This window comes from Aythya ferina, assembly GCF_964211825.1.
Source record: "Aythya ferina genome assembly, chromosome: 3".
Lineage (NCBI taxonomy): Eukaryota > Metazoa > Chordata > Aves > Anseriformes > Anatidae > Aythya > Aythya ferina.
Genome location: NC_140298.1, coordinates 65,217,954 through 65,239,737, shown reverse-complemented (window position 1 = coordinate 65,239,737; position 21,784 = coordinate 65,217,954). Strand labels below are relative to the sequence as shown.

At 35.4% G+C, this 21,784-nt stretch overlaps 1 protein-coding gene across 2 annotated transcripts; it reads right to left on the bottom strand.

Annotated features, from left to right (window-relative positions):
- Positions 1–555: 555 nt before the first annotated feature.
- UFL1 (UFM1 specific ligase 1) lies at positions 556–21,254 on the bottom strand. Of its 2 annotated transcripts, XM_084513174.1 has the most exons (19): positions 21,109–21,248; positions 20,325–20,470; positions 19,546–19,574; positions 18,722–18,819; positions 17,759–17,873; positions 16,474–16,604; positions 15,856–15,914; positions 13,472–13,618; positions 12,114–12,289; positions 11,267–11,446; positions 10,776–10,896; positions 7,966–8,088; positions 5,527–5,647; positions 4,716–4,879; positions 3,161–3,291; positions 2,937–3,017; positions 2,104–2,189; positions 1,505–1,685; positions 556–782 (listed from the first exon to the last, which is right to left on the bottom strand). In XM_084513174.1, the coding sequence occupies exons 1-19, from the start codon at positions 21,183–21,185 to the stop codon at positions 579–581; spliced, it is 2,370 nt and encodes a 789-aa protein (XP_084369300.1). In that variant the 5' UTR covers positions 21,186–21,248; the 3' UTR covers positions 556–578. The 2 variants fall into 2 exon arrangements, with proteins under 2 accessions (XP_084369300.1, XP_084369301.1); XM_084513175.1 differs by lacking the exon at positions 19,546–19,574 and having other exon boundaries at positions 18,722–18,842; positions 20,321–20,470; positions 21,109–21,254.
- Between the last annotated feature and the right edge of the window lie 530 nt (positions 21,255–21,784).

Here is a 21,784-nt window from a genome sequence, read left to right as displayed (position 1 = left end):
GGAACATAAACTTGTACTCAGTGTTTTTACTCTTGCAGTTTAGTGAACAGAAGCTGAAAATAACCACTCATGATATCAAAAAGTAAAAGTGGCCTTTCATTTGTACACCATTTATGGCAATATTATCATTTCAAAACTAGTCTTTAAGATTGATACATAGGCTTATATAAACTTATATGCAATCCTTTTATCATTATAAATCAAAATCAGAAGAGCATAACTAGAAGCATGTAACAGAATAGTGTTACAGGAAAAATAACCATTTCTTGAGGTCTCATATGAAGTTGCCAATTAAAAAACCACTGTTTTCATACCCAAAGTACCCACAGTTGCGCTCTGTCATACCTACATCTAATACATTATTATGCATGTTACAGGTATGCTGCAGTAGTACATAAACAAAACTCCATTTGTCACTATCACACAACAGCTGTGTTCCCTGGCTGTGATTTGCGAGAAGCCAAATATTAGAAGTTTTTCAAGCATTTTCTCCTACCCTTCCCCTCAGGATAAAAAAAAAAAAAAAATCAAAAAAAAATCTGAGTATATCACGGATGTGGATGCACTCAATAATCATTTTATTCCTCTGTTACAGAAGATTTTCTAGGTCTGAGAACAAGATCTTTGATAGAGGTAGTGATTTCCTGGAGCTCTTTCCGAATGGCATCTGCTCCTTCGTCCTCTTCTGTTTCATCACTGTCCCCCTGTTCAGTCTTCTTAGTCTGACTGATCAATTGTTTCACTACTAATCCCTGGTATTTGACTAACAGAGAATGCTGATCCTGAAGGGGGAAAAAAGAACAAAAAAAACAAACAACAAAAAGAAATGTCAACATTATGGAGAAGGTACACAAACTTTTAATTAATTGAAGAATAAATGTTAAAAAACCACACACATTCTTCCATTCTTGTCTAAAAAAGGTTAGTGATGCATGTAGTTCCATCAAGGTATTTTGCAACCTAACCTAAATTCTGTGAAAGATAGAGATAGAAAAATAAAAGTACACCCATACTGAGGGAACAGGACAATTAACCACTGCAGCAGTAAAGCAATGCAGTCAGTAAACACCATCAGTTTGTGCTGATTAGATATAGAATTTGAAACTTTATTTTTGAAGAGGTACATCTTTTGTAAGACTGAATCAGAAAAGTTCAAAACCATCCACGCTCTAGGTAGGAGGAAAGAGAATTTTAAGAATTTTCAGTAATTTATAACATTCCGTAATGGATAGCTGACTCTACAGATAAAAGCAAAAGCTACAGTACAGACAGATCACTTAAGGATTTTTAATTTTATTTAAAAAATGTTGAAAAGAGATTCCTGAAATGATATACTTGAATAGAAACATAGATCAGACAAACTGCATACTCTGCACATAAAAATTAGACATGAAAAGCAAAGGTGCTAGTGTTATACAGCAGAAGGAGTCAGTATGAGGCACAACTCTTTATGTTTAGTCATAGAAAAAATGTGCTTTCCTACTAAAAGGCTAGAAAGGAATACCTCTGGGATCTTGCCGCTTAGGAAATTAATGATCTGTGGTACAGATCTCCCTGGTGCATGAAGCATACAGTGGGTTGAAAACTGAAATAACAGTACTGATGTCAGGTGCAGAACAAGAGCTGGATCTTCTGTTACTTTTAGCTGTTCAATCAGAGCTTGTCTATGCTGAAATAAGACTTGCCTAAGAAACAGGAATATATTAGATTAAAATATGTTTTCCATTCTGTCTTATAATAATTAAAATAGACTCTAAAGCTCTTCTAACATTAATAATGCTACTTTCTCCTCTGATCGACCAGTTCTTGATTAAAAAAAAAGCACTGTTGTAGCTCAGATTTTGAAAAAATCCCTAGTGAACCTGAACTGGTATGTTGTAGTAACCAGCCAGCCAAGCAAGTTAGCTAAATACAAACTCTCCTCTCTGACTTCTCCCATGGAATTAAGGCTGCCTGACTTTGTATTTTTCAGTTAAACAGTCTGGAAAGAAAGATTGCCTCTCACACTTTCTGTGTGACTGCTACCAAACTACCATTTGACATTTGTGCATCAATAAAGTTACATTTCACACAGTGTAAACAGAATAAATAAAATTAAGGTACCTTTCTTTCTTTTTGTCTCCTTTTTTCACCATAATATCACAAATATCTGCTGCAGAATCAAGGTATGAAAGGAAATCTTCTAAACTCTATTAAAAAAATAATAATAATCTGTGTAAGTAGGTTAGAAAATAAGCTAACTACTGTTCATAATTAATCATTCAAATAGATGACAATGAATACACTTAGAATAAACCATGGTAGAAAAACAAAAAAGTATTTAGTAAAAATTAAGTTTATCCACCTTCCAATAGTTAACGTATTTAAATACAAAAACTATACTATCATGTTAGTATTAAAAATGAAATACTAAATAGGAATTCATTCTACAATTCTTTATAGATTTTTCTTCTTTAAAAATGGTCTTTTGCATATAAGAAATTATAAATTGCATTCCTTTATACTTACACTGCCATAATCTGGTTTTTATTTATTTATTTATTTATTTTTAAATACCCAAGAATACTAGTTAAGGAATACATGGGAGAACATCAGGAGCTTCAGAAAGTAAATACAAGAAACACCAATCACTTTAAACTGCAGATTCTCTATCAGCTTTTGTTTTTCTTATAAAAGATACACTAGAGTCCATCTGGAAGCAAACAGCCAGGTGACTATCAATATCAGAATGTGAGATCACCTTTTCACCTCTTAAAATTCACAGATATGAAAATGTACTTACTCTCACTGACTTACATAAATTTGAAAGATGACTTTGCCTTCAGCCTTTACAGCAGTAGCACCATTTACGTACTACACTATGTGTTTCAGCTGTTTATTAGCATAGTATCACCAGAACAGAAAATGTGAACTCAAAAGATTCTGGAATACTTTACCTTGCCATTCAGAGAAGTATGCAGTTTAGTTAAAGGACCTTTGGTGTCTTCTGGCAATTTACTTAAAATCTTGGTCCTGACCTGTATGAGAGAAGAATGGAAACAATCTGCAATATGAATTACTATTTTAACTGTAGGCATATTTAAACAGAAGTTTATTAAATATTAAATAGGTATCACTGATCTATTTGAGACTGTCAAAAAAGGAACTGATAGCTGCATACCTCACTTGTGATAGCAGAATAATTTTCTGTTGTCATCATTGAATCAGATGCTAGGAAGTTGAAAATAAGATTTGTAATGTCTGTACAGACAGTCTTCAACAGGTGCTTGACAAGGTTAGTCTGAGTTTCATCTGTTTAAAAAAAAGATTAAAAGTTGGAAAGTAACTTATTACAGCAGATTCATATGAACAGTTATCACAACACTTCCTAAATCATGGACTCTATCAACCCAGAGCAGTACAAGAAAGTTATCTAGATACATGAAGAGTATCTTCCCTCATTTACAGTTCTTCATTCCTCAGTGAAAATGTGGACTTTCGGGTCTGTAAGAGCATTTGAATGCACTGTTAGTACTTCAAAGGTGTATCTGTATGAGCAAGAACTGCTAATGAACAAACACACTGTTGATTCTATTAATCAACAAGCAGAAGTATGAAAAAGAAAAGTCAACAAGACAAGCAGTTAAATGAGCTGGCATGCGACAGAAGATTGAAATAGCAGAATTTTAAGAAAAAAAGAACCAGTGTACAAGAACAGAGGCTAATGGGAAATAACTAAATTTATTTCAAAAACACGTTTATATCTATTTGTTCTGTGTGTGTTAATATTTCCTTTTGCTGTAACTTTCCACAGGGAAAGTTTCAAAGAAAACTGAAGAGCACAGAATCTTGGAAACATTTACAGCATTAGGAAAATGCTGTAGATATATACATTATATATAAATACATAAAAATAACATACATGTAATTTACATGATTATACATAAACATAGATTTTATATATATATATAATCTATAATATATATATATGTATACGCGTGTGTGTGTATATATATATATGTGTGTGTGTGTGTGTGTGTGTGTGTGTGTGTACACATGTGTATATAAAGCACCTATGACCATGTTGATAAACACTCTTCGGAACCACTCTGATGGCAGGGGTAAGAACAGGAGTTGGCCTGTTAGTAATTCAGCACTTCTGTTTCCAACCAATAAAAAAAAAAGAAAAAAGCCACAAGTCTTTGCTTGTAAGAGAAGTCCTTTCTGTAATAATAATAATAATAAAAAAAAAGGTGGATAAAGAAGACCCATTTCAGAGTAACCCACTGCAAAATGAACCTACACCTTTTTGAAAAAGTACTTACAAGGAGCAGTTACTTTCAACACCAAACCAGAAGAAGGTTGAGAGGTAAGTTCTCAAGAGTCAGATGCTATTCATTGTTTTCACTAGTTACACAGGTGAGAGTGAAGTCAGTTTAAAAAAATAGTAAAGAGACAACAAAAACTAAAAGGGACGCAAACACTTTGGAAGAAAGGCCAAGAACACAATGACCTGGACAGAATGAAGACTGTGGATATGAAATAAAGAGAATGTGTTTCAGTAAGTGTGCAAAGCAGTGCACCCCAGCAGGAGGTCAGTTTTAGACACCGTAAATACATCCCTAAGTTTTAATTTTCTTAAAACTGTTGCTCCTCTTTGCCTCTGAATATAGATTCTGGAATAAATTCAACATCCTTGAAGGAGTGTATTCATTTTAACTATGTATTTATTATACCTGTGAAATGCTTTGTTCCCTTTTCAAATAACCGAATGTTGTTGTACAAGTTTGAGAATTCTTCCTGCAGGTCCTTCATAGTCTGTCTTCTGCTAGCTCCAGAGGAAGATGTTGAAGATGTAAAAACGGAACGCACAACTTCCTGGTAACTTTTTGTTAGAGGTCTTAGAACAGGGAAGATGAAGCAGAAAAAAAAAGGAATATTAAGCAAAATGTAAAAATGCTGAAGATTTTTCCAAACATACCAATAGAGAAAGCTATGTCACAACAGAGTGAGTGGGACATAAAAGCCACAGAATGATGATATAAAGCAAGCCCATAAAGTTTATGGTTTTCTCATGTCCTTATGGTTTTCTCATGTCCTTTTTGCCCTGAACACATACACTCTCTCATGGAACATCTTTTAAAATAAATTATTCATCTTTGCTGACCTAGCTTACCATCCGGTTACACAAGTGCCAGTAGTGCCACAAAGGACAGAGGACATACAAGAGCTGTACATAAGATGGCACTGGTGAAATCCCAACATAGATCAGTGTAAGGATGTGGAAATATAACCGTGACCCTGAAATCTCTTCCTGACACAGGACACAGAACTTCCTACCGCTTGGCAGAAGCATTATTTCTCATTACTGTGACAGTACAGCTTTCTAATACAAAAGGAAGTATATAACACAGATCTGCACAGAAAGAGAGTATCGATTCACTTCCATCAGTAAATTTGTTTTCTCTTGATTCTGTTTTCTTGCTTAGAAGATTCATCTGAAATGAATCACAGACTTTCTAACTCTGTTTGAATTACAGAAGTTACCTTATTAGATGTTCAGCAAGTTCTGTAATAAGCTCCTCAGGGCAGTCTTGCATACGGGTCTTTAAAACATCCTGAATTTCCTCTTGGGTCATGAAAGGGAACTCCATGTGCTTATTCCTATCTGTAGTAGCCATAAACAACATTCATTGTCAAAACTCTATACTTAACATTGCTTTAGTTACTCTGTGTATGAGACATTGAAACGCCTCATAGTTCAAACATCCTCAGAAGAAATGCATTACCAACACAAAGAAAAGGATGACTACAGACAACAGTAAAATTTTGTACATACGAAAAATTGATGAAATCTCTTTTGATCACAGTTATTTTCTGTTACAGACAACTTAAGAAATATACAAAAACATTTTGGTGGAAGATTTCAAACTGTCTGGCCTATATATATGGGAAGGATGACCTTACCAAGACCAAACAGATATTTTTTTAATGTCAAAACTGAATAGAATATTATTACTTGATATTCACAAGATATATTTTTAACCCAGTTAGTAGTGTAGATGATCATGTAACAGAGAGTATCTTCAACTTGAGGTTATAGTTCAAGATTACATAAAATTTCAGACAGGATACAGTAAGAAAATTAGGACGAAATTTGGGTATTAAGATCACTTTCTATGCTGCATATAAATTATTGCATCTGTATTTTTGTTTTGGGCAATATATTAAGTTCATCTGCATGCTGCAGATGTTAGTTTTTACACTTAAGAATGAGATCAGGATGACGACAGGGAACTGGAAAAGCAGAGGCATTGCATATTCCAGCTGCAGGATAAAATAGGGTAATTCTGCATGTAAGGTAACTGAAAGGAAATCAATGAGTCTTCCAGTCCTGCTACAGTAGCAATGAAGAACATAGACTATATAAAACAGATGGAAAGGGGACTTAGATCAGTTTTTGGAAGGGTGTTATTTATATTTGAATGGTTACATCTGAATTTATCTTGGGATTTTAGTTCATGAATATGATGACTGAGTATTTTTTCTCCTGTACAGGAAGTAACTCAAAAATGAAGTTAATCGAACAGCATTCATGAAACACTATTTAAGTCAGTCTATTTATTACAACACAGCACAACTAGCAACAACTGTAAAACATGAAAGGTCACACACACACACAAAAAGGTTGATTTAACGCTGTGTTACTCAGTAACTCATCAATCTGGAAAAATAACTTCATTTATATGTGAATTACAGGAAACTATGAGTAGTACCACGTAAAATTAAGACACTGTGCCTCAAAACTTCAAATATGTTTAGAAGTGTTTTGCAGTCACTATTAGAAATCTAGATACTACATATAAAATGGAAGCACACATCTGGTACTTGAATTAAAGAAGTAACACATAATTATCACTGTTTAATTTGCAGCCACTGTTTAATAAAAGTCTAACCATGTAGGCATCTGCTTATGAGGAAGCCTCCATGCTCCTTCTTCTAACAATCAGCAGGGAGAAATGGGCACCAGTAGGGAATGATTCAAACTCCTCCTATAATACAGATCTAAAACTAGTCAGACTGATGGGCCTTCATAACACCTGCTTTCTGCCACTAAAACGTTGGCTTACAAAGGTAGCTAGCTAAGATGTAAAAGTCTCATTAATACAAGATGAATCTTATTTTAAAATATTAAACCTGTATTTTCATGCTTATGAGGACTAATGTCTAAGTAGTATTTCAATGCTATGAATTGTTTAAGTTAACCAGGCTTTGGAAATGGATGGGAACTACTTTATTAATCATACACTATTCAGCGTGAGTTAAGAAACCAACTACAATATCCCTATCACAGAATCACAGCATGGTTGAGGTTGGAAGGGACGGACCTCTGGAGGGTCATCTGTTCCAACCTCTCAGCTCATGTGGAGCCACCCAGAGCTCCTTTCCTAGTACCATGTCCAGATGGCTTTTCAGTATCTCCATGGAGAAAGGCTCCACAACCACTTTGGGAAACCTGTGCCAGCACTTCATCATCTGTACAGTAAAGAGTGTTTACTGAACGGATGAAACATCTTGTGTTCCAGTTTATTCCCACTGCCTCTTGTCCTGGCACTGGGCACCACTTAGAAAAGCCTGGTTCTGTCTTAACTGCACCATCCCTTTAGGTATTTATATACATTAATTTCATCCTGAAATCCATACCATTTCCTACATAAAATCAAAATTTAAAAATATCTGTTTTATTTTCCATTACTTCGGTTTCTTTTTCAAAGACTAAGTTAGACTATTCAGTGAATATGTATTTACATTTCATGTAAATAGCAGTATTATATCCATTGATATAATTCTAACTGAATAGTATTCTCATATTTTTTGAGATTTTACCTGACCTTACCAACATAGTGGGGAAATTAGAGATGATGAAAAGCAGGTGATATAAACATGTCTCTACAAGTAGACAGTGCCCAAAATAAAATGATGTACCTGTGCTAGTTGTTTGTGACTCTTCATCACTGTCAGCATCCTTCCTTCCTTTCTTCTTGGTTTTCTTAATCTTGATCTCTCTAGCATTACCACCACCGCCTCCTCTCACACTTCCACTGCCCTCTGGTGGAGAATTACTTGCTTAATTCACAGTTCTAGCATTTAAAAGTTTATAATATTATGGTAATTTATCTGCAGTCCTTGTTAAAGGTAAATTAAGAAAATGAAAAGTCAAAAACTTGAGTCGAAAGATAACCTACAATACATATGCCAGAATACTAGTGTTACAAGTTTCATTCTTTAGAAATAGAAAAACATACTAAGTGAAGGCTTCATTTTAACTAGTGTCACAAATAGGCACAAATACTAACCACATATGCCATTAAAAAAATCAGTAATACCTTTTTCCAGATGAAAACTGATGAGATACTAATTTCACTCATGTAATGGGAGATTTTCTAATGGCTGAAAACAGCATTTTAGTAAGCAGTTAGCATTTTGTTCAGTGATGCTGAATAAATAAGTTACTCAAAAATATTCCACATAATGCAACTTCATTGACTTTTATAGAAATAATCCTCCAGGCATTTACCCCAAATATTCTTGAAAATGTGCATTCAATTAATACTTTTTTCAACTGTTCCTAGATGACTGTGAAGCAATAAGATACTCCAGTTCCGACAAACAACAAATTACTTAGTTCATAGGTGCTGTAACCCACATATTTACGCTGCAGATAGCATCTCAACTTACAAAACATTCCCTCTGCATAATGCAAGTTGCTTAGTTGTTTGCTCCCTTTTTCATTGCTCATTCCCTTGTTCTTTGACTTTAAACTCCAGAATAATTAGTTCTATGCACGCTCTAAGTCTTGAGAAAGTAATTATTTTTCCAGTTAAATATAAGGTCCAAGGTTTCAAGTTACTATGTTACCTAACAGTACTATCATCATTTGACAAAAGGAAACACAAGGGCAAGATGCTGCCACTTAGAAAGCTAACTGCATAGCATTACTTTACAGGAACAATAAACTTGTCCAGTAGCATCTAGCAGCACACTGTGAGACCTGAGTTTCTGACCTCCCATAAAGCAAGAGTGGATGTTTTTCACAAACTTATTTAATACATGACTTTGTCAAGTTTGTCAAGTGCGCAACATATTAGTTATTTTGAAAGCAAGCTACTTTCATCCTGCATTTTACTTGAAAGCCACACAAAAAAGCCACAATCCACAGTCAGTATCTCATTCAGAGAGCAATGAAGTAAGTGAAACTACAGCTGGAAAAGAAGCCATAGTTTATGACAACAGGATGGACTGTAACCTACAGGAAGGATCATTTCTGCAGTGTCCGTATGTATTTATTTGTAAGAGACTGCTACAAATGGCATTATAAGTGGACAACTGACAATTTATTTTGAAATCACTAAGTACATGGCACAATCCATATTTGTATCAGTGACGTTAACACTTAGGCCATGCCACATTGCACTTGCACAGACAAGATGTTAAGGCAATGTGACATTGGCCACATTTTGCCATTATGCAGCAACACCTAATTCTTAAACCACAATTTTGAATGTTGTGAGGTAACACACATAACAATCAATACAAAAACACTTCAAGGTAGTCTTGCTTATTGCGCAGCATATGTTATCTGTGGATATGAACAAAACTCCAAATGGTACATGCTCTGTAGAGACTTTAATCCTCAGAAGGCTGGAAACCGAAGTCATTCGATTTATGACAGTTCAATTAAAGTTCAAGCTTCTCTACTTCAGCTATGGCCTAGAAAAATCTACTGTCTCTTGTGGCAAGAGTAAGTTTAGTTTCCATGCCAACTCAGTCATGGCCTTTTAAGAGTAGAATCTTATGTTTTATTTTGCAAATTAGTATATTCAATTAAGCTAGATGCATCAATGCTCTGTTGCTTTCAATAGCATATAAAACTCTGCATGTGTGTTCAACATAGATTGCTCAGCTGTGCCGTAGCAACACAACAGTCATGTAAAATCTCTGGAACTGAAAATACAGTGTTTAGTCCGAAAAATGTTTTAAAAACTAGAAAGATTTCAAAGGATTTTTTAAGCTACACATTTTTATTGTCCCTCAAATTAAAATTTATTCCAAACAGCCACCACACAAGTGGAACAAAGTATAGAATTAATTTAACACACAATATACCATAAAGTAAATTGTGTGAATCTCCAAATGACTGTTATGTATGCAAACATAAAATTATTGGCATGGGATTCTCAAAAAGAAGCATAACATTCTCAAAACAAAAACAAAAACAAAAAACAAACAAACAAACAAAAAATTAGTATCTCATTTCTGAAGTTAGACCGAATGATTTTGGAAGTAATTTCTGAACACTCTTAAGAAATTCTTCTGGATCCCTGAAAGTGTAGAGGATAAGAGTGTATCTACACTGTGTAGTAAAAAATGGTACAGATGTGTCTGAGCTGGTTCTACGGGACCTCACATACAACTCATTCTTGTGTGAATATACCATATACACAAACAAATGAACACAGATTCCATTTCTAGAGCCATGTGCTTTGTTCTGGACTAACTCAGGATTTCTTTATGGTACTTCATCTGTACTGAATCTGAAATGAGATCTCAGGTACATAGCTCAGATACATCTACAACTACAGTATAATCATGACAAGTGGTTGGATTGTTTCCTAAAGTATCTTCAGCAATGGACTGGAGGAAACTAACGGACTACAAAACAGAGTAACTTCATAATTAAATATTTTTAAGGCTAAACATCTTTTTTTTGCATAAACAAAACACTGATGACTTACCAGTTGCCTTCTTTCTTCTATCATCTTTTTTGTCTTTTTTATTAGCATTTGAATTTTCTAAAACAGAAGCCTGTTTTAAATCTTCTTCAGTGATTAAGTGAACAGGGTTATTTTTCATTTCCTACAACGAAGGACATGCACTTAGTAGGAAAGATAAAGACAGCAACAAAAGATACATACAGGAGTATTTAAGCCATTTAGCCATTTCAGAGTATACTAATTTAACATTATGTTTTCCAAGACCAACACATGAAGACGTATTTAGTCCTCTATCCAAACTCAGTATCTGATCATACTGTTAACTGTGATGGTGTTCCTTGAATATACACTAAACTACACCAACTGCATACACAAACTCTTTCCTCATTTTTTGCTTGTCTTCTTAAGCTGTATTTCAGATGAGAAGTAAAGAGATGGTAACAGCAAACAGAAAGACAATCAAACTATGCTCCAAAATTCAACGTAGCATCTTGACCAATGAAAAACTGTACCTTTTCAGCTTTCTGTTTCATCATATCAGAAAACAGATCAGTACAGCTGCTTAGAAATTTCTCACTGACTACAATGGTGTCGCTGAAGACTACACCTGAAGAGTTTTTGTTCAAAGATCTCATCACTTGCTGAAGCAAAATTCCACAATCTTCTGCTGATAATGAACTTGGCAGAAGAGTCTAGGGTAAAGAACAAAGAAGTCATTTACATACAATAATGTATTCTGGAATGGACAGACGTGTGGATAAACAGATTTGCTCTTAGCTACTTAAAATATATTTAATTTATAACATTAAATGAGTAATTCAAGAGTAAACACTACTTTAAATCTCCTAGCATCCCAAAAACATCGCTCAAGTTGATCAGTGCATCAGTACACCAACTTCAAAATGCAGTTCAACAGATGCAGAGTAACACCAGATACAAAACAACAACACACCTCCTTCCAGGAGACAAAGTGATACTCTAAAGCCTAAAATAAGGATTTATCTAGGACAAAATGGCTTATATCCCTTAGTGAAATGAAATTTAGATAAGAGTTCAGTTTAAGGCTTTTTCCACAAGAGTACCAAAAATATATATTGCTCTCTAGCAAAAAACATTAGCATTAAATTTAAAATGAAAAGTTAGTCTTAGGTATCTATCAAATGAGTACTGACATGGCCTTCCTCTGCTTTTGTTCAGACTAATGTAAAGGAAAATAAAGTCTGTTTGTTATGACATTTTGTCTGAATATTTTTGTCTGACAACATGGGATTTACATTAATGTAGCTTCAAGAAAATATCATCTGACACAAAAATAAGACAAAGCAGTTAAATCCAACACCAACAGAAAGGATCACTTACTGCTACATCTATCCAGGTTCCAGAACTGACGGCTTCTTCTACAGAAGCTTCAACCTGATCCACAATTTCTTGACCAACACAAGCTGCTCTCAGAAATAAGAGTTTTGTGGACTTGTATCTTTTTTTAATGTAGCCTGATGGGTCAGGGATTCCAAGTCTGTATAACGCATCAAATTCTATAAAACAGTCAGAAATGTATTAAATTTAAATTCCTTCTTATACTACTCATGCTACTTACAGTATCTTATATAGCAATTTTCAAGAAAAGCAGGAAAAAAAGAATTACATATAGTTTCTATATGCCCAAGTGCAACTTCAAGCTGATGCTGACCTAAAACTTGCTTCAATACAAGCTACAGCTAAACGCAGTCAACAGAAATATGAAGAATAAACCGTGGACATGACTTCAGTCCAAGTTTTAGAAAAAAATGCTTCTTTCAGATTCTTAAACCACTACATTTATCTTTGCAATGACATCTTCCCAAATTATTCTAACATAGCATGAACAATATTTACAATATGGAAAATGTCAAAATCTTATGTTTTCTAAAATTAACCCAATATACTTGTAGAATTGTTCAGTGCCTCACAAGCAAAGCATTTAAAGTATTTGGCAGTTTAAACTTAGATGTTCTGAAAACATTTAAAGACTTTGACGGATACTCTAAGTTGAGCAATATTATGGAAGCACTTAAAAGTACTACAGTACGTAGCAAAGTATGTTGAGCCTATTCAAAATGTAAGACTAATAAATGGCCCTCTGGGACCATAAGGGTATGCTCCCCTTTTTATTCAGGTCCACATTTTCCCACAGCTCCCATTTTAAAACACCATCACCAGGCATCAGTCAGCTTTAAGTCAGATAGACATATCTGGATTCATACCAGAACATGAGTGCTATCCACTCTAGTTCTGCAAATCTTACTGTGGAAAAGGTTCTTCCTGCGCACTGCATACTTGGCTATCAGGACAACGAACAGTCAAAGTTTGTTTGCAATCTGTGTATCTGACCTACAATTCCCAATTATGTGGGCCAAATACAACCACCTGAAAAGTCCACTACAAGCAGTCTATTTAAGAAATGCTTTCAGAAAAGTAATAGAAGTAGCATTTTTAACACCCTTTGTGTGAAATAAAGTTACTGTTTAGCATCATGGTTCTCTCTGCTAAAATATGGTTCCTTGTGCTGAAGTAACACAACTATAACCAAGACGGTCTTTTAAAAGGAGTATTAACTGTACTTATTACCACTTATACTTGCAGAGCTTCACACTAGATAGTATATATATTAAAGTAAGACTAAATACCTATGCTAACTTTAGAAAGATATTTTATCCAAGAGAACAAAGATTAATTACCTAAGTAACCATTCTGCTTGAAAAAGGAATCCACCCAGTTGCTCTGTGTTCTGGCATAGATGTCTGGAACAAACACAGCCTTATCCTGTTTCCCACCAACCACGGTGCCTTTTAGACGACCAGCGTTAACAAGTTCTTCTAGCACAGCTAAAAGAAAGAAAAACAAATGAAGCGACATTTTGCACTTTGATGTATCCATTAATCTAAACATAGCAATTATTTTCTCCATTTTGTTTCTTCTTTTCCCCCTCATTAGTTGTTTTTCTTTTTATTATTAATTGAAAGAAACTAGAGACCAAACTACAAGTGCTTGTTCGAATGAAACATTATCAAGTTCTATCCATTATTTTTAGCACTTCTAAGAATTTCTTGACAAAAGCTCGCAAAATCATCCAACGTTCTGAAAGAGTGCGCCACTACGGAAGGATCAAAAGTCTCTTTATTCAACATAGATCTGGACAGTTTCAGCTTTTAATTTAAGAAACGCAGTCATAAAAGGTTTGTTCTCTGAGGAGACAATACAATATAAGAGTATTTTATTAATAGTGTTCTCTTTGCATTCACTGTTTGCATGTTAGACAATATGGAAAATAGAGAGATCTGAACATACTAAAAGACATGAAAAACTGCTATCTAAAATGCATAAATGTTAGCACCTATCATACGGTTTACAATGAGTAATTTTACAATTGTACTGTCTTTATGGTTTAAAATGTTCACAGTGTTGCCAGTAATAAATTCCTTGTAACGAACAAATATTGCTTACAAAGAATGTACTGGTATCTGGTAGAACCAAAGTACTAAACCTTTCTTCATGCTAACTACGGTATTTTCATTCCATTTGAAATGAAACACACTGCTAATAATGACAAAGATAAAAGGCAAGGAGTATAAATAATGTCACTGAAAAGATATTTTCAAGTTTCCAACATTTGTGGAAAGTTCCAGTGAAACATTACTGAGTTCTATTGATTATTTTAATATTATCAATAATAATCAATTATTTTCCCTGGCTATGGCAAGGGAAACCACAGCAGGGGTGGGTAGAATTAGTTGGTCATTAAGGTCTCTTCCAATCCAAACCATTTTATAATTCTATGAACTGATGTGGTACCTCTGAAAAATTGATCAAATGAGCTCTGGCAATAAATAAAAACTTCTTTGAAACCTATGAAACATCAGAGGGAATTAAATATAGTAAGAAGAACTAAAGAAAGAGATGAACTAACTCATTAAAAATAGAGACAGTACTAGAAACACACTTAGCCATTGTGCTGACTATTGGTGACAGGAAAACACTCGAACTTCAATTCAAATTAACATTGTACATGAGCAATACATAATCATGTACTTGCAGAGCCTGTAAAAAGACTAACTGCATACTGAAATTTGTTGCCTACTGCAACATTGCTGTAATGCAGTTTAGCAGATTTTCCTTTTAACCTACTGATAACTGGACAATACATTCCTAGGGAAAAAAAAAAAAACAAAAACACCTTAATTTGATTATATGAAAGCCGGGCATTTATATGATTTGATTTAACTGCTAAGATTTTCATTTGTAATGAATATACTTGTAACAAAGCAAGAAGGTAAGCAGAGATTTTCCTGGGGAGCTCAAGTATGCAATGCCCTAAAGGCAAAAAGACTCAGAAGAGAGAGATCAACTTTCATGAGAAGAGATGGAAAACCATTAAAGGATTCTGTACAGCTACAACACTTGGTCAGCCAACACACAAGATTAATGATGCTTGAAGCATCATCTTGAACAGATGGGAGGGGATTCCTCGTAGTCAAAGAAAAGCTGAAATATTAGAAGTGAGAAACAATTAAGTACTGCCTACAAGTTTCAGTAGTTGGATAGGAAATCTTTATGAATTTCTATTTAAAGAGCTGCAGAAAATAAAGGTAAACAGTTTAAGAGCATGCTTTATCTCTCAACATATAAAGACATTTAACTATGATTGTAACAAAAGCTCTGCCTCTGCTATCACAGAGAAAAGTCAATAAATGAAGTCCAGAGCAGTTAATGCTGTTTGGATACACGAAATCTGTCCCCTTTTGTGTGCTTCACTGATAAAATTGCCAGTAGCTAAAGGCAAATAACATAACAGATGACAAAACGAGTACTGTACTTCTTGCATCATCCTGCCCCCAGAGGCATTTCATTACTATATGCTTTCATTGCTTTAGATACAGAGAACATCTCTTCAGTTATGGATAGCACAAAATGTTTAACACTTTTTATACTAGAGAGAAGCATACTGTTCTTTACTCCAGAATTAATGGTATATACTAAAATGCCTCTTTGAAGGTGCACTTCTAGTAATGAAGCATCTCTGAATTAACTAATGAAAATACAAAACAGTCTGAATGAAACTCACAGTAAAGTAAATGTTCTTGAAATCCATACCGAGTGATCAAGTTACTTATAGGTGTAGGCCTCGGAAAAAAGAAAAACAAAACAATGTGACTAAATGACCTGAAATGGATGTGAAGAATCTAGAAACAAGAGGTTATTCCAGACGGACAAAACTATGTAGTATCTTTGCCCCACTCTGCTACACTGACAAGTAACACAGGTGACAAGGTTTTAATTGTAAATTACTATGATAAAATATAACATAGCTATGATAATTACCATAAGCAACCTTTTTTTTTTTTCTTCATGCAAGTTGACACAAAAATTTTCGATCTATTAAGAAACATTTCCTACAGAAATGTGTACTGGGTAGATGTTAATACATAATTGACAGGGGAGCAGTGGAATGACAGTAAGGATAGATATTCTCCAAACAAACCAACCAACCCTTTTTTTTTTTTTTTTTGTAAAAAATGTAAATATGTCTCAGTTATACTTTCCTTGCTCTCCTGGAACTGAACTATATTTGAAGAAACCTATCCATGAGTTTCTTTTCTTTCTCAGTCTCAAGTGAATTTGGTCTTTAAAGAACTATGGAAAAAAATAGTTTTAATATGTGGTTGCAGGTGCTGCAATTTACCGAGTAATCGCACTGAAGAGACCACGAATGCGTGCTCGATGCCGGGAAACAAAGGCTTCTGTGAAAATCACCCCACGGTTTTCCTGGTCTAGTCGTCCATGAATAATTCTACCCAAACGCCTGGATAATACCTGTAAATAGGAGCAGGGATGATTGCTAAAACTGTAATTTAGCTAAGCAATGTTAAACAGAAATTATTTAAAAAATCTGTATTAACAGACAAAACAGATAGTTGTGCTGAAAAAGGTAAATCTAATTATTAGATATATTGAGAATGTGTCTAACTGTATGTAAGTTGATGTCATTATGTTGATGCCATTATAGCCCACACTTCAAATCAGTGAATTCAGCTTTCCTAATAATGCTCTCTTCTGTCTGTCTTAAAAGGATTACAATGTATGTATCCAATACAGAAAACTTTGCAAAAGAAATCCATGTGGTTTGGAGATGCACAATCAAAACTACGTTTTAACGTTTCTATTTATTTTGTATGAACTAGAGGCAGAGAAATTCACTATCAATTTTTTCAAACAGTCAAGAAGTAAAATAGCAATAAACACAAAAAAGGTTTTCATAAATGTGCAAAGTGAACTAAACCTTCAGCATTGCCCAAAAAAGAAGGAAAAAACATATAATAATTTTCATTTTTAGAAATGTTTTTTGTAGAAGCTAACCACGTAACAAACATTAGAGGAATTCTGTTCACAAATTAAGAATCAGCAAAGTTGTAATTAATATGACTGCTCATTTAATACACCACAGAACTACCCTTTGAAAAAAGCATCTTCCAAAAAATATCCAACCTTGACTGAAAGTCTCTGATCCTCCCTAATCCTTTTAAACACTTAAGATAGTCACTAACAAAAGTTTTTATGAATGCCTGGCTTCAGCTACAAAAAACTATGTTTACTTTACCCTTCTTGAATAAACTGAAAAGTCTCTACCATTGTATTTCTGCCTCCTGCCTAGCTAATGGGACTGATTAATTTACCCTTACATCTTCTAATATGTCAAACAGTGAAATTTTCAGATCTTCCACGAGTCTAACTTATCCCTCTGTTCCTAACACTCAAAAAGACCCTGAAGAAATGTTGCCCAATACTGAAAAGGCAAACATCAATCTCAATCTGTCAATAGCTGTCACACTGCAACCTTTACATAGTAATTCTTTTCTGCTTAGAATGACAACCAGCCTGTCACAATTAAAGCCATGGATATTGCAAAGATGACAGAAGAAGGTGAACACAATTGATTCTATGTTTGATAGGTTGGTGGGTTCCATCACCTGTGTCAGGAAGTCTCCTGGAAGGTCATATGCCTTGCAGAGTTCGGATATTGTCACCTGGCCAGTTTCTTGTAGTTTATCATTTATTTCTTCTGCTAATTGGTCTAGGTAACTCCTTATTTAAAATCAAGGGAAAAAATAAGAGATGAAATTGATGTGAAATTTAAAGTCAACCTGTTATCCACATGCACTTCCCCTGATGAATTATTAATTGGCCTGGCACTATACCCTGTTCGGGTGCATATTCTCAAAAACAAACTAGAAGTTATTTTACTTGAATAAAAGAGAAAGATGCCAGTGAAAATGTGTGTTTTTAAAAGCCTTGTAATCACGGCAGCTAGTATTAAAATTGGTCGTTTACCTGCTTGTATGAATCTGTCAAAGAAGAAGAAACTGGAAAACATTTTATGACAATGAGACTTAGAAAAAGGGCTTTAGTAAACATAGTATGTCTTAATTATTTCAAGAAAGCCATGAACTACACATTCTTTGCCAAGAATAAATCTTGCAATGCAATCAATAACAGAGACAGCGCCATAACAGTATTACTTCAGTGTTTGTTGGCATGTTGAAAGCCACAAAATAACTCATACGTCTTAGGCTTGTGAGGTAATGCAAGAGGTAGGTGAAAATGAGAAGGTTTGTAAACAGCTGAGGCAGACAGCAAACCCACAGAAAAAATTAGATCTGTCTTCTGAGCACAAAAACATGAAGAAGTAAGAAATAAAACCTCTGAATACTGGGCAGAGACAGAATGTCTTTGTCCCATGGCTTCAATGAATACCTTCAGACTGGCATCACTAGCCATTTTGAAAATAAACACTTATCATCAAGCAGCTGTAATAGCAATCAAGAAAAATATATTTTGCCTCAGAAACAACAAAGGCTGACTCTCATTGTTAGCCTGTGTTTCAAAAAATAGACGAGATTTGAGTTATACATGTTGCTCCTGAAAGCACTCACTCATTTACAAGCTGTCCCAGCACAAGCTGAATAGTTTTGTCTGATTTAACGATATCATTAGCTCTGTTTTCTATGTGCAGAAGGTCCACATTTATTATCTGAAAACAAACAAACAACAAAACTGTTACAAGAATTTTAAATTGAAAATCATTCTTAAACATTGAGCTATTATACTTACATATTCTTAAGGAAAGGTGCTTTTATTTTTTCTAGTACTGCATACATATACTGCAAATCTGTGATTTGGAATAAAGCTTCACTGGGTAAAAATACTCTTTTCAACTGTGACAAGGTTAACAGAAAGCTATGCAATACAAAATTGCAGAAAGCTATGAACAGAAAATATTAAATTATCTTTCAGAAAGGTTTTCTGATTCTAAGTGATTTTTCTTTGCCAGAAGGGAAAATTAGTCTCAGAGGAAGACTACTGGAGGATAAAGGTTAGTGGAGACAAGAGATTAATGAAGGAAGAGGGAGGATCCAAAAAGGCATATGCAAAGTTAATTATGCATGCTCAAGCAGTTTTAGATTTAAATGGGAAACAATTCTTTTTTCCCCTTAGTCTGCAAAGGAAGAGACCATCAAGAAAATCCGTTTATTTTGGTGCTGATTTCACAGATCACAGAGTATCATTAAGTACAAAGGAACTCTACATAAAACAGCAAATGGGTGCGTTAAATAATCTGCAGTGCTCTGACAAGGGCTACCAGCTCTTCATAAACTGTTCTCTTATTAAAAAATGAGTGTGACTGATGAAGTCTACATTTACAATAAACATGATAAAAAAGGAAGAACGTATTTTTTTTTTATTACTAAAAAGTTACCTGTTGCAGGTCAACAATGTTTATTCGACCTTCAAAAAAAAAAAATAAAAATATACTTTTAGTATATAAAACATACTTGAGCAGGTTTAGTATACAGCATAGTCCATTGTGTACAGAACACTTCACTACTTTGTAGACTAATTAAACCAATTTCAGCTTTAAATATTGACAAATCACAGAAATCACTTATGGTAAGTGCAGGATATCCCATGCTGTTCTACACTATGGCTTTGCTAACAACCCAATACAGAAACTCCAGGAAAAAAAAAATAAATCACTTTTTCAGCTCCCTCCTGACTGGTTTTGCCTTGATGCTGATCAAATTTGACCATTAGTCCATGAGTATTAACACAGAGGCTGTCAAAGCTTCTTACCTTTGCATGATGCTACAGTCAAACATCAGCAACAATAATTTAAAAATGTAATTATTACAACTAATGATGTGAACAGAGAATGGTTTTGAAATTCTGAGCCCAGGGCAAATATCTGGGCCAGATACTAAAACGCAAACTTCCCTTCAAGTGGGTTAGTAGACCATTTGCACCTCAGAAATTCTACATAGGCAAAAAAGAATCAAGTAACGTATCTTGATATGTTTAATTTAAAGCCTAATACAGATTTGAAATAAAAAATTAAATAAACAAATTCACATGTAGATGAAGCAAGAGGAAGCATGACCACTTTTTTGAAATACTCTGGGTACTGAAAAAAACTATCAAATTCTTCCCATAGCCTTCAATATTAACCTCCAAGAGAAGGAAAGCAGATGTGACACTTACCACCACAAACATGAAGCTCATCCCGAATCTCCCTACAGATCTGTGCTGGCGTGACATACTCTTTTCCATCCAGTGTATGCACTACTTCCAACTGCTTTTCTGCGATCAGTTTAGTGACGATTTCTATACAGTTCCGTTCTGACAACCTATCGGCAGCATGAAGAACAACAGGTTATTCCAAGCACTCACAAACTTTAAATGTGTGTTTTGAAAATACTGAACAGAGGGAATAAATTGATTACTCGCTGTTCTGTGCGTTAAATATTTCTTATGACAGTCACTTTGTGTTCCTACTTTTCTGATGCCCCACAACTCACCCACGCAGCTTTTCGTGCCCAAATCATCGCTGGGAGGTGATTTCCACTGCCCAACAGCTGTCAGCCTCTTCCACAATAGGATCGCACCTTCCTGTGAACGCGGACAGCGCTGCGCTTACAGGATTTCTTTACTACCCTTATATACTTCTTTATTTTTTTCGTATTTTATTTATTTTTTAATATAAACGAGTTCTGGGCCACAGAGTCTACTACCGAACTGCTGACGGATCAGAGCGCTGGGCCTGAGGATGTTTACCGGCCGGGACTCCGCGTCTCCCCCGGACCTAAATACGCCCCTGGGGACCCCCAAACCCTCCCCACCCCCCACCCCCCAACCCCCAAAACTCCCCAACACCCCCACCCCAAACCTTCCCCCCGCCGTGCCGCCGGGCCTGGGGGGAGGCCGTGGGGCCAGTATCAGAGCCCTGCCGCCGGCGGGCTGCGGGCACCGGCGCGGCGCCGCTCACCTCTGGGCCACCTCAGCGAACTGCGCCCGCTGGAAGTCGGCGGCCAGGCGCCGGATCTCCTCCCAGGCGGCCGCCATGGCCGCCCTCCCCTTCCACGTCGGCCCAACCGGGCGAGCTACGGGCAGCCAGCGCGGACAAAGCTCCTCGCCGCACCCCCGCCCCCCGGCCGCCCACAGCGCCCCCTCCCGGCCCGGCTGCCCCCGGTCTGCGGGGTTACATTTATTTTTTTTATTTTTATTTTTATTTTTATTTTTATTTTTATTTTTATTTTTATTTTTATTTTTATTTTTATTTTTATTTTTATTTTTATTTTTATTTTTATTTTTATTTTTATTTTTATTTTTTTATTATTTTTTATTTTTATTTTTATTTACTTTTATTTTTAGCGCGGATAATGTAAATTAAACTTGGTTTAATGCATGAGCCAGGCTTTTGGGGTGTTTGTGGGGACGTTGACGGAATTAGAAGAATGACACTACTGACAAATTTAGGGATGCTCAGACTGGTGTGTGAGGCGCACGGCTTATACAGCTGCTCAGTGGCAACTCCATCACATAGTGAGCCCAATCTGTGTAGCTGTCAAACCAGCAGCCAACCACGCATTTTAAGGGCCCTTCTGCCCTTATGTGGCATCAACGTGTCCATGGGAGCAACTGAGAACATGGGAGGGCTGACT

What these genes read in the sequence shown, in the direction of transcription:
- UFL1 (XM_084513174.1), bottom strand. Translation starts at nt 21,185, where the DNA reads ATGGCGGCCGCCTGGGAGGAGATCCGGCGCCTGGCCGCCGACTTCCAG. An exon ending in ACATTGTTGACCTGCAACAG is followed by an intron (nt 18,820 to 19,545) that starts GTAACTTTTTAG and finishes GTTTGTTTTCAG; the next exon opens with ATAATAAATGTGGACCTTCT. An exon ending in GTCACAAACAACTAGCACAG is followed by an intron (nt 5,648 to 7,965) that starts GTACATCATTTT and finishes TGGCTACTACAG; the next exon opens with ATAGGAATAAGCACATGGAG.